This window comes from Botryllus schlosseri, chromosome 11, assembly GCF_051294905.1.
Source record: "Botryllus schlosseri isolate E-star chromosome 11, Bs_hap1, whole genome shotgun sequence".
Lineage (NCBI taxonomy): Eukaryota > Metazoa > Chordata > Ascidiacea > Stolidobranchia > Styelidae > Botryllus > Botryllus schlosseri.
In genome coordinates, this window is record NC_137246.1 from 10,774,447 (window position 1) to 10,792,161 (window position 17,715).

Here is a 17,715-nt window from a genome sequence, read left to right on the forward strand (position 1 = left end):
TCATTTGTTTTATCGTAATTCGTCAGAGAAAATGCTAGACTCTCGCGGGTCAGCCGAGAGGTATCAGGGCAATGGTTGTCAGAAATAATATTCGCACCATATGCGCCACACCACGTGCGTCTCAGTCTTCATAATTCATTGGTAATCGTCAGGCCTGTTTATTTTTGGATTTCTCCAAAAATAACAAAAATAGCTTATTTTTGGATGTTTTCAAATTTTATTTTTGGAGGATCTCCAAAAATAAGAATTGAAGGTGTTTTGAGCCCTATTACTACTGAAGAAATCCACCAAAAGTATGTTATTATCATGTATTCAAGTCCTCCAACACATAGATATCATCAGTGATCTTGATCTAACTTTCCAATACATTCTTCACAAATTTAGTATTTGGCCTGGAGGATGCCTTCTAAAGAATATTAATCACTGCGAGACGCCCCCCCCCCCCCCTTGATTTTCGAGATATCGGCCTCGAACGTCGCAATTCTGGGAAACATCGAGGTTAGGGGTACAAAAATGGAGGATTGTCTAACTCTTCAAACTTTCCAATCTTCCAAGCCTTTGCTCCTGAAAAGCGCTCATCAGTAATGCGCTTAAAACCTCATCCCATGCGTGCCTCATTGAACTTGACAGCCCAACACCCCAACACCCTCTGACCTTCCTTGTGGCGGTCCTCGTCCCAGTCCTCACCTGGACACAGGCGTTCGACCAGGCGCATGAGCTCCTGCTGCTCCATGATCAGAACGTCAAGACCATGAAGCTTCGTGACGGTGCTGCTCAGCTATGTGCGAGCGTGACCATGCGATCGAGAACGATCAGATGGACCACAGCAGCGAGGTTGCACACGCCGGACTGTTTTCGTCCATAACATCAAGGAGTTTGGTACGGTTTCCAGTCAACCAAGAGGTCACCCTCTTCATTGACAGTAAACGAGCGTCAACAAACTTGGGGCGCACGCTTTCCATCTACTCTGGATCAAGTTGTGTTGCCGTCTGAAGCATCAGCAGATGAATCCCGTCATCGTGTGGACGAAGTGATTGTGACAGAGGTGGCTGTATATGATTTCGCCGTTCCCTTTGCCTCACTCAAGCTGCCTTCCCGTCTTCCTACAGGTCGCACTGTGAAACTTATAAGAGTACAAAGGCGGAGGGGCGGGCAGGCAGGCAAGGTCAGCAGAAACGTGAAGTGGATTGAGTGGAAGTAGTTTTACCGTTTCGGTGACCCCTTCTCTCACATAGATGTAGTTTTGTGTGTTTTTATGAGGTTTTGGTCGTTTACATCGCTCTGACTTGTTTATTTCACTGAAAAACATCATCCAAAAAAATCTTATTTTTGGATGTTTTCAAATCTTATTTTTGGAGAATCTCCAAAAATAAAATCCAATATCCAAAAATAAACAGGCCTGGTAATCGTTGATATAATTATAGGCCACTACCAAATACTCATTATCTGCGGCAGAAGGCGTAATTACAAACACAAATATGACAGTTTTGGGAATTTGATGCCTTCATGTCAGTTCTTGCATTTTGAAAATGAAATATAGATCGTATCAGGACTAGAAATCGTGTTCTAGCCAAGCATGAAGGGATAGTGATGCGTTTTCCAAGCATCTTGACACGAAGAGACCACGAAAGCGAGTTATTTTATCATCAACCCTGAAATAGGTTGATATGTCAAGCGGCATTGTCGGAAATATGTCCAATTTATATTGTCACGAGGTTCTTTTCGAGCTTCTATTGATATAATCGTGATAGACTTCGATTTAAAGGAATTGCAATGATTTGTGATAAGAGTATATTGGGAAATACTGAAATTTCACAAAAATGATCCCAAGTGAAACCTGTCGACGTTCATATGCGAACATAAGCGTCTGAAGTATTGTTTAATGCAGAGGTCTCAAACACGCGGCCCGTCAGAGCATTTTGTGCGGCCCGCGACGACATTTTGGAATTTCAAGTGTTCAACAATATATTCAAGTGCGATATTTCTTTTTAGGTATGAGAAATTACATTTCACCCTAAAACTACTATGAAATCACTGACATCTCAACAAACTTCACTATCACATCACTTTTAAAAGCTACCATGTGGTAGAGGAGAAGCTATTACATCACATATCTAGTTCATGACGATGAAACATGGCCCGTTGATGATTCGTGACTGAAAATTGTGCGACCTTCTCATAAAATTACTCGAGTTCGGATTGATTGGGTAATTGACTCGAGTTGAGTCGGGTCAAACGTTAAAGTCAGAGAAGGACTTGTGACTCGGAACGGTGACTTGTTAATCCTATGAACGCAACAATATATGAAACTGTCATGGGAATAGTAATATATCAAAAGGTCGTAGCTTTCGCTGCTTAGGGTAGGCCCTTTATAGCTATCTAATCAGGTCAGAATGGCAACCATTGGCATTCTATGACCCCCGTGACGTATGGTTGGTTACATGCTGGGTGTTGTTTGTTCTCTTCATGGATGTTATTATCGGTGGCAAGTAGGGCAGTAGTAGGCTTTACAGCTGTAACACCAATGAATTATTCGCCGATTGGACATTTCCATTCCATGGGTTCTTAATCAGGGTCCGTAGACCCCATCGGGGTACGCCGCACCACATCAGGGTGTGCGATATGAATTGTGGAATTTGGCCTATATGCTGTGGAATATGTTCTTGGCCAATTTAATTCAACTGGAAAATAGTCTTTGCGCTACGCGCGATTTTATGTGAATGCGCTTTCTGATTTTAATATAGGTACCATCGGAAATTGTGTTGAAAATGGACAGGGGCTACGAGAAATCTCATTGGAAGCACAAGCGGTACGATCGCTAAAAAGATTAAGAAGCAATGCTATTACTATGGCTCAATAATGATTATATTTAAGTTGTTATTGATATGTTCCAATACTAATCGAAGGCAAAATCTAACGCTGATTTAATTTGAAGTTGGCAATGACAATAACAATAGCCTATGCTTATCACGACTTTATCGAAACCATGATTAGGCTACAACGCTCAAATGTCTGATATCAGATCAGTCTTCAGTAGATTTTAAAATATTCTACATAAAATTGTGGCACGTCAAAGGTCCACTAGTTACAATATTTTACCCGACAGTTTTACGATGTCATGATGCAAACTCTAGTATGATGTCTATAATTCACTAATTAAAACAATTATGCTCGGCACAAAAACAATTTTATTCAAATATCTGAAACTGTGATTTTTTCCGTGTCAAGCGTGAATAATGCAATCGTAAATTAAATTTCCACGATGTTTGTGGAATGCCTGTCTGCAAGGTCCCGTAAAATAAGGCCTACTTGGAAATTATACATTGAATATCCCTATTATTGATGCTGCGGCCCGCGGCGTCATCAAAAACTAGAAAATGGCCTGCGAGCACATTTGAGTTTGAGACCTCTGGTTTAATGCATTAGAAACGTAATTACCGACCGTGGCAAACTTGCTCGGTTACCCCAATGTGTTTGGCGTGTTATGATAAATGTCCGAAATTGCGGTACGATAATGTCTCCGAATAGTATCGGTAACCTACGGTACGGCATTTTATACTACAGTGATGCTGAGAAGACCTAAATTCATGAGGTAAATTATGATACATTTTATCGTAGCGTACCGTGACAGACAATTGACGCGATTGAGTGACGTGACGTGAGTGACGTGAGTCTTGACAATGAGTACGTGCATACCCGAACTCTGAGTTTATGCGGTATGCTGTATCATCAAATATTATATGATTGATATCACACATCCAATGATAACAAACACATGCATATAATTGCTTACCCTATTACAGTGGTTCTTAAAGTTTTTAGACGACTGTAACGCGATCCCGAGTTTAAATGGCATCTTTCGACCCAAGCCTCAAACACCAAAAAGAATACATTTTTAATATTGGTATGCAACCTTCTATGATATAAAGAACGAGCAGACAACAGTTGTGCGAAAGGCAGCTCTATGAAACATGTCTGACGCACGCGATTTCATATTAAGTTGCATTGTTATCTTCTGGGGGTCGCATTTGTACTATTGCAAGGATTGGACTATTCGGCGCAGAGTAATTCGATGACGGGATATATCAATATCGGAGGCTTAGACAACCAGAGACGGTCAAATTTATACAAGGTTTTATCGCAGCCGATCTTGTTGGTACCGCACTTTTCGCGGTCGTATTATGTTGGCCAAAACTTCATGTCTTAATGTGTGTCTGCGTGGAACGGATTGAACTCGAAATGCTTGCGTATCATATTCCCATAGCCGCTTGTTCCACACCCCTACACCAAAGCATCCCAACGATCTCTGACGGCGTACTCCAGACAAATCAAAGCAGGACAAATCTTATTAATTCAAGCCAATTTGTGAACAGGAAAGGTCGACACATTTTCATGATGAGGCCATATTGCAATAACGACCGTTCTGCGTGTCTCGCTTATTAGTTATAACAGTACCGAACACACTGACCTCGGATCTGCACTGTGCAAACTATCCAAATGATATCACGCCAAGTGCGACGAAAATAAATCCAAAAACATTCAACAAATATTACATACACATTAAAAGATCGCTCTGGTGCCGTCGCCACCTAAAATTATTCTCTTCGTGACCCCAAGAACCCAGGCCCTATAAGTAGGGATGTTGTAAACCTCTGTTGCGTACAGGATTTTTACTGGTGTGACAAAATAAATCCATCCAAAAAATCATTAATTACTTCACGATGGCGTGCGTAAACAATAAACATTACCCATTTGAGTACTGAGTATTTGAGAAATGAGACGCTTCACCCTGGAAAGTGTCATCGTATTGTTCGGTCGAAACGCAACAACGTGATACGGATTGCTTACATATAAATGACCATGGCATTCAGAAGGCCGGGGTTTCTATTTCGAACCCCAACCATCCCTACGTAAGCCAATGCACACGACGTATACCACCACAACATTCAAAGTTCGACTACTGATCGGGCCTGCAACCAATGAAGTCCTAATTCAGTGTATGTCTTGACCTCATGTAACCTCTCCTGTTCCATGGAGCACCGGTCAAGAGCCAGTGGGCTATAGGCTCTCTAGAGCAGCTTATTATTCATTTATATTATAACGCCAAACTGCGATGGTCTAACTACATGGGCGAGCAACTGCTCAAGTCGGCGTGCCGGATATGAAAAAATGAAGTAGTTGGCGGGCCGGATTCCTGAATCGATACATTAATCTCGTATTCATCGTCCTATACAAGGAATAGGGGAGATGTGGTACCGACGGATCAAAAATTGGAAAATGATCGCTGGCCCCGAAATGTTCAGCCGAAAATACCAAATCTTTTGCTGGCTCAGCACTTTGATACAAGCTCTACCTATCGCGCACATATACATGAATATCCGTCTTTCCAAAAAATATTTATGGACGTTCAAAATTTGTTGCTCGAACGTGTCATCGGTCCCCACCCGGTTGGTCCTATGGAACACGACCCGGGGACATATGAGACATACTCTTAAGAACTCAGATTTCTTGCTCAGTATTTTAATCTAAGCTACAGTAAGCCAAAGAAGAATGTTTGGTCGCAACCGTCAAAAAATAGAATAAATAATAACTCAAATGTTGCCATAAAATTTTGTTTCGATTTAGGCTCGAACTTGGAAATTTGAGGGTACATACATATTGCCCGAAAACCGTCAGTGCGACATCCAAATACCCGTTATAGCGATAAAACATCATATGCAATTATTACATAAAGAGTTTCTGTACGTATAGGCATGTTTCAGTTGTTGGATGATTAATATGCTTGATTATTTTGCCTGATTTGGCTATTGTATCATCGGTCCCCACCCTACGAATTTTATACATGAATCGAAAAAAATTCCATTCAAGGAAGGTATTGAAAAAATAATAGGTGCCATTATATAGCCTGATACAAGCCTACACTTCATATTAAAATTGATTGCTGGTTTGTTCGTGTTGAAGGTTACAAAGAAAAATGTATGTGTCGATCGAAATTTACTTTACACCCCCCCAAAACAAAAAACACTTCTCAGAGACCCCATAGCTCGCGCACGTCGAAATTTTTTTGTATGCGAGGAAAGATTTTGCCAGCATGCAATTGTAGAAAAGTGCGCGTAGTGTAATCATGGAATTATCATAGAGAATTTTCAAAGTATTTTCGGTCCCAGTGATCCATCGGTACCACATCTACCCTAAGTCGTATTTAATGTAAACTTTAAGTTTAGAGCATAGAGATAAAAAACAATTTATTGAATTTATTAACGGGAAGTCAATGTTGTACATCAAAGTTGTCAACAAGTGCTTTCAACTCTGGCTCCATGTTAGACGTAGAAGCCCATGGTATATAAAAACATCAGTTAGATTGGACGCAGCTTTGTCTTGTTATTGTTCATGATCGAAAATATTTGCTCGCAAATGTATATAGACCCATACATAACAAGTAGTTTTAAGGCTATCATTCTCAGGTTGGCAATTGGGATTCATTCAGTGGCGCAAAAATTTCTACATGTTTCAGGTTGGAATTTCTCTTTCAGGGTAAAATCTGTCGGCGGGCCGCTCAAAATCGACCCGCGGGACGTAAGTTGCCCGCTCCTGATCCAACTCCTGCTATCCTAGTTCTTGACGTTGGTGTTATCACCTCCGGGAGCGATTGGACTGCTTCTACAAGCACTATGCTGCCACTGGTAACGAGTTGGAAGGCAGAGATATTGGGACTATACTGGATCGTGCCGAAACTGAGTTTCGAATACATGCTTTAACCCTAACGAGTACTATGGCGTCCGTTGATGTAGACCGGCGTGTACACTGAATAGTGATAACTGACTATTCTGTTAAAATATCAGGGCAGTTGTATGCCGAAGGTAAAGGAATCATCTCTATATGTTGATTGTTGATGGAACGGAAACATTGCGAGGAGGCGCGATTAATAGCAGATAACGGAATATTAACTGGAATTAGATCACGCTCTTGCTGCCATCACTTTGAATATCCTTTCATTGCAGCTTCATCGTATTTCACGACATCTTGCAGTGCGCCCGCGGATGGCCGACGTTGACTCAGTGGGTCATCAACTGTTTAAAATTAGTTACCGACATGAGGCAAAGATAATTTTATATTTCTTATGAGTCCTATATTAGAGATATTCTCAAAGTAGTAGTACTTATCCATATATGTATTGAAACACAAGACAAGTTATAGTCTTTCAGAAGAGTGGTTCATATGACCCTGTTTATTGTGAAGAGCGAAACTCGCACTTGCTTCCAACTCTTTGATATTGGCTTAGCTGCGATTTCATAAATAATTTGTTACGCCGGAATATATAGGTATTTCTGTTTCATCCTAGAAACATTTTGGCACCCACTCTTTCCTCGCGAAATCAATTTGGGTACACGCTTGTACAGCGTGTATAAAGCACTCTCGCCAAGACTTGTCACTCTGTGGAGCACAAAACATACAATCAATGCGCCAGAGACGCAATGTGATTGAGAAGTATTAAGTTTTTCATTTTATTAACTGCTATTCCGTGATGTGTACCATCGAAGCTGAAGACTAGCTTCGTCAGTTCGCGAAAATCTAAAACGCGTATGTCATTTTTATCAGCGTAGATTTTCATTTCTGATGAGTATTGTCCGCATTTCACTTCATTTTGAAGTTTGAGGTAACCAGTAGGTTTTAGCAGACCAATAGTCAGAGGCAGGCACAGTATGATTTGGGGCCACCGACCTGATAAATTCAGTGGGTCGACACGACTTGGTGGTTGACCGTAGTATTCCGTAATCGCGTCAATTGCCGGTCCCAGAAATTTATCTATTGCTTGTCTCGAATTACATTGCATATGGAAGCCGACGCCCACGACTATCAGTGATCCGGGCACATTGATTTTGCTTTGGACCATTCGTAGAAACTGCTTCCTGAATTTAACGCCGTAATAAAGCTCCAATGTAGCATTAAAATTCAAAAACCCTCGCCCGCCGCAGAGTTTTCCTGGATTCAGTGTTTTTGAGACATCATTCAAAGTTTTCCGGCAGTCCTTCCAGAAATACTGTTGTATTTTAGTGCATAGTTTCCTGACGCGTGCTGGTGTTGAACCGTTTACAGCACCATGATCGAAATCGTTTGTGACCATCATCGCGAAAGTCCTGAACATGTTTCTCATGAATGAATCGCCCACGAATTGGATGTCGGAGAATGCAGACCGTTCTATGACTTCACAAATTTCCGCCGCACTATAATCCTTCCATTCGCATCGATTGTCTGCCACGATCCAATCACTGACTTCTGAGTACTTGTATTTACGTAAATCAACGCATCTAAACAAGATATGATTTTCGAGATACTCGGTTATTTACTATCGTACAATGGTACGAAGCTACAAACGTGGCCAGGATGGATATTAATGAAGGAGGATAAAATTTAGAAAAAGAGGCGGAAATCTTTCTATAATGACGTTATGTCAATGATCCATGTGACGCGGTGAAAACATATGGTGGGTGTGGCACTTACGAATGAACAATATAAGAGGTTTGCCATCTTTCAGTCGGTGCCTTATAATCATTGTACTCAATGCTCACTGCTTATTTACAAGCTGGTACCAGATATTTCGTTCAAAGGGTAAGTATAGCGCATGATCAAAATCAGATTACTCCTGATCCACAACTAGAACAACGGAGAACGGTGCAACACTACAACTCGTAAGCTATACCTACCCTGCACAGTTGCAAGATGTGTCGGAAGGTTCCATACATTGTCCATTGAAGTTATCGGAGCAGCACGGTTTCGATCCTCGAGGATCACACCAGCTTCCAACTTTAGGCCACGTCGTATTTTCAGGTTGAGTCTCGTAACTGTATCATAGTATAGTATGTTTTAATTTATTACTCGATTGTTGTAACTACTTGGAAGTAAGATAGGTATAGGATTGTGTTTTGACAATCGACAATAAGAGTTGGTAAAATGTCACAACTCGCCTTCATTAGCTATGTATGCATATTGTGATTTCGTCCGTAAAATTGTAGCAGGTTTATGAGAACCAAAGTTTGCATAAATATAATTAGGGAAATCTCCCTCTAGGTCTAAGACTCCTAGTAACTGCGATTTTGTGACGTGATTTTTCTCGAAATCTTGCTCTCCACTATCCCAAACCACCCAAGTTCTTTTGGTGATATATTCCCGACGGAAATGGAGTGGATTTTGTTACCACTCAATAATGCGAAAATGTCCAATAAGATTTCTTCTCACTATATTCATTGATGTTGTACTGGAGAAAATTTATCTAATAAGTGGGTGATTCTTTTTTGCGTTAAAAACTGAAGATTTTGACCTAAAAATTCAGAATTTTGTCCTTTTCTTACCTTAAAAAACTTAATTTTGACAAAATCTTGCCCTCAAGTATGCAAATAAGGTATTTTCGCACATAATCTTAGATATGCACTACTTATCTTCATTTCTGTTTGAAACTGTCAGTCCTTACGAAGTAGTTTGGCCTGAAAAAAGTTTTTTGATTTAAAAACTAACAAATTTTTAAGTGAAAAAACTTTTATTTTATTGAAATCTGAACCTACGAAGAATTCCAGTAGTTACACCACGCATCATGGTAGAAATAATTAAAATTTGCTGCAATCTTTGTAGCAGAAAGATACTTTCCTACATTCTCGGGTAGAAAGTGTTTGCCCTTACTAAGTGCCTTAGAAAGAACGTTCAACAACAGCAGTTGATGGTTGGCAGCACTGAAGTTGTGCTTACACTGCTGGTGACACACCATGTTGCGTCATTCTGACAATGTTGACTACATCAGTGGTTCTCAACTGCCGGTCCGCGGACCGGTGCCGGTGTGCCACTAGCTTGCTGCCGGTCCGCCAGGTATATTAAAATTCCACACCTTATTATAACGATGCTATATGTTGAAGACCTGTCCATTGATAAATTAATAAACCATCAAATTTCAAACTGATTTAGAACTTCCCGTGAGGTGATATTAGGTCTCGAAACATGTTCGATTTGACTTGAAATTCAAGACGTGTCACAGACACGCGAACGACTAGTACGAGCTGACTCGCTGAACCGCGCAGTTTGCGCGATCATTCGTTTTCGATTCATTCATTTTGTGCAGGACCATAACTGCGGCACCCCAACCCCCAAAATTATTTTGCCAATGAACATATTATATAGTATTTAGTGTCACTAAATGTCTTACTTATTGGGTGGCTTTCTACAAGAACTACACATGATTTATAGAAATAGGCATTTCGTCGTCAGCCGTTACAGCGCTACGACACACCAACACATAATTAGGTTTAGGATAACATGGGGCTCCCAAAGTGCGCCAAAAATAATCGGCAGCGTGCTGTGCAAGCTGTTGTCAGGTGTTTTCATGCGGCGCTTTGTATTCGTAGTAGCGTAAGTCTGGTGGTAGTGAGTAATGAGAATGGTTGCACGACAAGGTGCTTGGCTCGACTCCGAAACGCTTTTTCTCTGGATATTGTCGAAGAGAAGTATATGATTCGAGTTGGCGTGGTCAGGGCCGTAACAGCACTTCGTCAGCCCCCCTCAAAACGTTGGTCTTGCGCCCCCATAGAGTGATAAACCAAACTTCTGGGGGGCTTCGCTCCCCAGACCCTCCTCAGCGTGTACGCAGTTTACCGCTGCTAACCATCTTTATAGGGTGTCCGTTTCGTGACTACGAATTCTCGTCTGACCACGCGGAGCGCGAAAAAAATGTATCATTCATGATTGAATCGGTCAATATGATCGAGAATTTAATATATATTGCTATCAATTTTCATCCTCTCTCTGCCCACGTAATCAGAATTACTGGTAGAGCGCAGTGAGGTGTGTTTCAAAAGGTAGGACAGCCCAATAATAATAATTAAACATCTCTGGACGTAGCCTATACCTGTTGGCAGGAACGAAACAGCACTTCGTCAGGCCCAAAAAAGTACTTGGGTCGTGGGCTCCCATAGGGTGATAAACCGACTCCCCCTCTCATCACGTTGTTAGCTTTTACCACGAAATCAGTTGCACTCTTTAATGAGCACGTGCGAAGCGCGAAAATTTTCGATGATTCATAATAAAATCGGTCAATAAGATCGGGAATTGCATATATATTGCAATCAATTTCTTGTCCTCTCTGCTCGCGTAATCAGATTTACCGGTAGAGCTGACTGAGGTGTCTTGGAAACTGTAGGGCCCGTAAATAATAATTTAACATCTTCGGACGGGCGGACCCGTCGGTATGACTTAGTTACATGATGTTATTTCGTGACCTCAGCAATATCAAACAATGTAGAATCGCATAAACGTACCAAACTAAAAGACGCGCACGATTTCAAATTGGTATTTCTTCACCGGCATATAATTTTTCCGTGCGGGGTGATATTTGTCTTGTGAGGTTCAGATTGCCAAGACATTTAGGCGCCTATGGTCAATTAAACCTATATGTATCAGCATAAGCGCAGTCCTTTTCGGCCAAGGTCTTCTCGCTGCCAATCGTTCTGGCACACCTGTTGGAGTCGCATGTCACATGGCCTAAAACTTTATATCTTGGTGCGTCGTGGCGCGGTAATGGCCAACGCCGATATGCCTATTTTTATAAATCTTGCGTATATTCTCTTGGATGAAGAGTACCAAATAATGAAGATATGTGGCAACTTGAAATCGCGCGGAGCGCAACATTTTTTTGAAAAAGCTGCATAAATTTTTAAAAAATACTCTATAATTTATGCTAATTCACGGAATAATTTTGGGCCCCTTCGAGATCGCCCCCCCCCAATTGGGGGGTTTGGGGTGCGGTAGTTACGGTACTGGGCGTGGTTGGTTAAGCCCTCGTCCTTCAACGCGAAAGACTGTAAACGACTCTAGGCTAGGGTTGCCATATTTTTGTGAAGCAAATTCCGGACACTCTTTAGCGCCCACTAGCGGATTTTAAAATGATGTGTAACACATTGACCGTCAATATGACGTCACAATAGCAAAGCATTGTCCATCGATTGTATACGCTATACAGAAATGAAGTGGAACATAGATCATGAATTGGGCCATCTGTAATGTGAGCTCTAGTGATTGCTACTTGCTAGGGTTTGCGATAGATTCCTCCTCGGGCCAGATGAAATCATCTGGCGGGCCGTGTCTGGCCTGTCAGGATTGTGTTTGACAGCCCTGCTATATACAGTTAGGTCGGTGCGACTATCTGTTTATGTGTTTTAATCACGTCCGAAGCAACTTTTTTTCCCCCTTCCGCCCAAAAAGCACTCATCTTGGGCCCATCACCACAGAGTAGTCGATGTAACTTGTTGGGCACTTACTATATGCATTTGGCTTTTAAGTTTTTATATGAATTTTGTCAAGTTTATGTATCAGTTTCACTGCGGTCGTTGCCCCGAATACTTCAATGACTTCTTTACCTCTGAATCAAAAGCGCACAAGTACAACACACGCGCGTCCACGTCATCCAAATATCATATAATCGACCGAAAAGATCATCGCTCCATCAAATATGCCGGACCTGATGTGTGGAACAGTATCCCGCCGGCCATCCGACAGTCGACGAGCATGTCCACATTCAAGTCGAAATACAAGCAATTACTACTAAATAAATACAGTCTATCCTCAAGATTACCGGACCACGACTGACCTATCGATCTCGCTTCCCATGACATGCCGCCCTATTTCGTGTCGCATTCTTCTTCTATACTATCTTCTTTACTTTCATTCAGTGTGCATGCCTCCTCTTTACATCGCCTAGGCCAAGGTGGGTGTCAGATTCCATAGACTACTCTTTGTCGCTTCGACATCTTCCTGTCTTTTCATTGTATCGCATTTTTGTGGTGTATTGAACTGATAAAATTGCTAATAAACCAATGATGATGATGATGATAATATCGATTCTTCGATATATTAGGCTACTATAAAATGCACCAGCAGGTTGCACATCCGGTGATTTCCGACTTTTTATGCTCGCGACTTGAAAATGTTCCGTGGCAAAGCTCAAAACTTGATAAGCTGATTACTAAAAAAATTCAGCTTGCCCAAACTTACTCACGGCCTAGGAAGCTGATTACGTCCAACATCATCGCGATCTCCAGATAAAGGCGGACGACCCCAAGATTTGGAACTACTGTCTGTGATTGAAGCATCGAATCGGCCTTAACCAACTCTATAAGGAATATACCGTTAGCTTATAATTGCGATTACAATCAGACTTATTTCAGTGAATGATGGTTATTTATATTTATTTTGATTGCATTTTTTGGCGAGGATGATGCCTGGAGCCCATACTAATATCATTATACGTTGCATTAACTCGCGCGCGGCGCGAAGAACAATTTTGAATAGCATAAATCTGCTTGAAAATAATATTGTTTATATTGATTTACGAAAAACTGGTGAGCCTGCTTCAAGCCTTCAAAATTCCGGACATTTAGGCATATTTTAGAAATTCCTCCCGGACGCAGATTTTTCAGTGAAATTCCGGACATGTCCGGGAAATTCCGGACGTATGGCAACCCTACTCTAGGCTAGGGTTACCATATTTCTGTGAACCAAATTCCGGACACTTTTTAGCGCCCGCTAGTGGATTTCAAAATGAGTTATGACGTCACACTAGCAAAGCTTTGCTCATAGACCGGTTCAGGAGTACGTGGCTGTGTGTTGTGTAACCGGGACCATAACCACATTTTTTCAGCCCCTTCCCGCCCAAATAAACAATGATTCTGAGCCCACCATAGGGTAATCGATGCAACTTCTGGTGATGGGGGCCTATATGAATCTGGTTCCTATATGCATCTGGTCGTTAAATTTTTTTAATGAATTCTGTCAATAATATTGGTTGTTCCATATATATTACTATATAGTTACTACTCTCCGGCCACATGATCAGAGTTTAGCGGTAGAGCTGGTGGAGGATGATGGGTTCGAAAATACAGGAAGCGTAATTCTACCACAGCCTTTACACAAAGGCTATGATTGTACATCGTTAAGTCATGTTCATGTCCCACCGATAACATTGTTTATCATCCTTATGCCGGTGCGCACCACGAAGCGTTATAAACACCCCACATGCAGTGGTTTGCTGGTTTCCAACCTTTTATGGTCGCGACTCCATTTCCAGTTTGAAAATGTTCCGTGGCCCAGATCAAAATTTTACGAGCTGATTACTAAAGGAAGTCAACACCCTTGCCCAGACTTACTCACGGGCTATTTTGTAAGTTGATTACGTTCAACTTATTCACGAACCCCAGAATAAAGGCAAACGACCTACACGTTCGGAGCCACTATCTTTGAATGAAGCATTTAAACGGTCTTAACGATCTCTAGGAATATACCGTTCTCCTATAATTTCGATTACAATTAGGCTTATTCCAGTAACTGAAGGTTATTTTTATTCATATTTTATAGCAGATTGCGAGGGTGGTACTCCCCATATTAAAATCAATAAATGTGATAGTAAATCGCGCGCAGTGCGAAGAAACGTATCATGCATCAGCATAAATATTCCCCAAAATAAGTTTTTATGTTGATTTACGAAAAAATTATAAGCCTACGTCAAATCTTCGAAATTCCGGACATTTGGCATATTTCAAAAATTCCTCCCGGACGCTAGTTTGAACAGTGAAATTCCGGACATGTCCGGGAAATTCCGGATGTATGGCAACCCTACTCTATGCGGTAGTACGTTTATCTGGGCAAGGCAATTTTATCTAGAATCAGCGGACTCACTACCGTAAAATTACATGGATGCCATCATGAACATAATTAATTACGATCAAACCCCTCTAAATTTGACTCTCTAGCACCATATACTTACAAAAAAACGGTTGCATAGTTTACATATGGGGTTAATTTCAATTCTTCAAAGTCCACCGGTCTGCCAAATATTTTTTGAAATTTTACCGGTCCGCGAGGTGAAAAAGGTTGAGAACCACTGGTATATAACATCGCAATTTTTCATCATGCACTTCTTGATATAGGAACTAGGGATGGTGTGAACCTCTGAAAGGTTCGAGTTCGTGTGAACGCGAACCTTTTTGAAAGGTTCTGTGTGAACGCGAACGTGAACCTCGTGACGTCACATGACGTCATATTGCTAATTGCAACCCTACATTTCAGTGAAGTGATAGCCTTGCAATACCTAGCGACGATTCGGGTCACATAATGCCACAATGCTGAAATACCTATTGATGTTTTAAACGTCTACAGATGTATCAACTGGGGCAATCAATTGATATAATCATCCCGGAAAATCAATATCTTGCGTCGCTTTGCCACAATTTATTCGACGAGAACTTGCAAAGGAATATAAGCTTACGCCTTAACGGTCAAGGTCAGACCGGACAATGTATTCGGCGTCCCGAGTATTGCTAAGTTGATATTGAGCAGACTGTAAAACGGGCTTCCCTAGTTGCTACCGATGTTACCCCTTTAACAAGTTATGCAGCCGTAGCCGACACCCCAATCCACGGAGTTGGTTTTTATGATACAATAAACATACGAAATCGAGATTGACCCCGTACGCCTGCTAGATTTTTTACATCAGACAACGATATCAATTTCATTGATTGGTTGGATAAGAGTCATTCACTGACTACCTACATGTAGTGTTTCTCTCTCGATGTTGTGTGATTGCGGGTCAAGCTCACAGCAGAGATGAGTCACTAAATATTCGCAAACGGAAAGCTGGATATTTCGAGCAAACAATTGTAACAAAGCAAGTAAAATGTTTGAGATTGTCAAGGTGCATCCTCGTTTAGTGTTGATTTTTATGCTGCCAGCGCCATGCATATACCGGGCCCGCAGTTGAAATGCAATAAATTTCAACCAAAGATGCTATAATGAAGTGAAAATTGTAATATATGAAAAAGGTTCACAGTGCAGAACCTACCAAGGTTCGTTTGTGAACGTGAACCTCTAAATATCTGAGGTTCACACACAGAACGCGAACGTGAACCTCACGTTCACACCATCCCTAATAGGAACCAATGCCCACGCAGTCTTGCTTCCGTTAGGATATTGCGGTATGTTGAGCATACTTATTACACCATGCCAACCTATTTGTTTCATTTGACCGTTTATGGTTCACAATGAGCAGGCAATGGGCCGTCTACAACGGTAGGCCTATAAAGTAGGCTACAAGCTGTAAATTGTCAAATGATAAGTTAATCGACAGTGTAAACATCTATGGTACAAACGATTCAGGTTGCAGAAAAATTTTGAATTTATGAATAATTTTGACCATTTTTTGACCTAACGCTACAAGTTTGACAAAATTTCAACTCATCACCCTATCACCCTATAGTATACTAATAGTAATAATAAAAAATTCAGGTTGCAGAAAAGTTTTGAATTTATGAATAATTTTGACCATCTTTTGACCTAACGCTACAAGTTTGACAAAATTTCCACTTATCACCCTATCACCCTATAGTATACTAATAGGCAAAATGTAAGCAACTGTAATGTCATCACTGGTTTAAATTAGATATTCTCCGTGCCCCGTTCAAGCATACGTCGTTAAGTTTGACTAAGTGATCGGTGCTTCCACCGAGTTATAGTCATGTACGTAACTGCAGATTGCAATTAGCACAGTTTTAATTACATCTTAACTATATTTTTTTGAAACGTGTCATGCGAAATGAAGTGTAGGCCTATGAGGGAGGGAGTAACTTGTTGGCCTTTGCGAACTGTATTTTTTATCTATCTTTTTAAAGTAGGCTGTGTAGATATTTTGAAAGTTCGATTCCATTGCTCCAAGCTTTTTGCCAACCACTCTATCAGTATAATTCAGATGAATGTAGCCCACTTACTTGGAATAACCACAACGTAAGTCTTCTCTCCAGAATGCCGTTTGGATTCCTCTTTTCATCCAAAAGACTCGTAATTCTGCTTCCAATTTTTCTTCCTCGTCGCTGAGGCTTTCCGAGTAATTCTGATATTGAGGCATGAGGGTCTTTCTCACCCACTTTCCCTTCGTCATATTTCGCAAAATATGATCGCAATTTGGAACCAATGACCAACTTTTGTAACTATCATCACTCCTGCTGATACTATTCTCGCGAAATGAGTCTATTGAATCTGATATAATACGTTGGTGATTCCAGATCCGTGCATACTTTTGAGCAGTTTTGATGGAGTTCGTTAGATCTTTCAAGGGATATATTTCTGAATGATATTGCCAATACACGCAAGCAGTGATCACCAATGCGCAAAGAGCCAACGGGGTGCGTTTGCTGATGTGCATTCCGCCATGTATGTAATATGGCTATAACACATGTAAAAAGCTCATCATCAAATCTGCTGTCAATCCCTCGGCTTTGTCATACACATAGCCTTCCATACACTAACGATTGACGCGTAACTAACGCAGCCCAATACAGGCGCTTTAACCTGCTGTTCAGGCTGTTCATCGCCTCTGGCCATTTTTTCAAGCAACTCAGGATCAGGTTTATGCTTCACGTTAGTTACGCAATCGTTCTAAACTAAATCTAAGTCAAGCCTTCCGTAGATATTTTCGCTGGCAAGCTATATGTTACGATGAGCTTCTCGGAAATTACCGAAGACATGGACTCAATACGATACGAAAGTTTCCGGTAGTAAAATCTGGTTACGAGATGATCGTTAGCTCAATAATTACGATAAGAGTGAAATAGGCTACTCCAGCTCTAGTATATTTTTGTCCGTCTCAAATGGCAATTCGTTGGCAATGGAGTAGCCCATGCCCGTTAC

At 41.1% G+C, this 17,715-nt stretch overlaps 1 protein-coding gene across 1 annotated transcript; it reads right to left on the reverse strand.

Annotated features, from left to right (window-relative positions):
- Window positions 1–7,093: 7,093 nt before the first annotated feature.
- Window positions 7,094–17,348, reverse strand: LOC145450550 (uncharacterized). The gene is made up of 3 exons (XM_080329071.1): window positions 16,797–17,348; window positions 8,706–8,843; window positions 7,094–8,309 (listed from the first exon to the last, which is right to left on the reverse strand). The coding sequence occupies exons 1-3, from the start codon at window positions 17,228–17,230 to the stop codon at window positions 7,457–7,459; spliced, it is 1,425 nt and encodes a 474-aa protein (XP_080185197.1). The 5' UTR covers window positions 17,231–17,348; the 3' UTR covers window positions 7,094–7,456.
- Between the last annotated feature and the right edge of the window lie 367 nt (window positions 17,349–17,715).

Bases quoted from the DNA above. Each gene is read 5' to 3' on its own strand.
- LOC145450550 (XM_080329071.1), bottom strand. From the start codon at position 17,230: ATGCACATCAGCAAACGCACCCCGTTGGCTCTTTGCGCATTGGTGATC. The intron at 8,844-16,796 runs GTAAGTGGGCTA...ACTATGATACAG, and splicing joins TTACGTTGTGGTTATTCCAA to TTACGAGACTCAACCTGAAA. The intron at 8,310-8,705 runs GTAGGTATAGCT...TATCTTGTTTAG, and splicing joins ACATCTTGCAACTGTGCAGG to ATGCGTTGATTTACGTAAAT.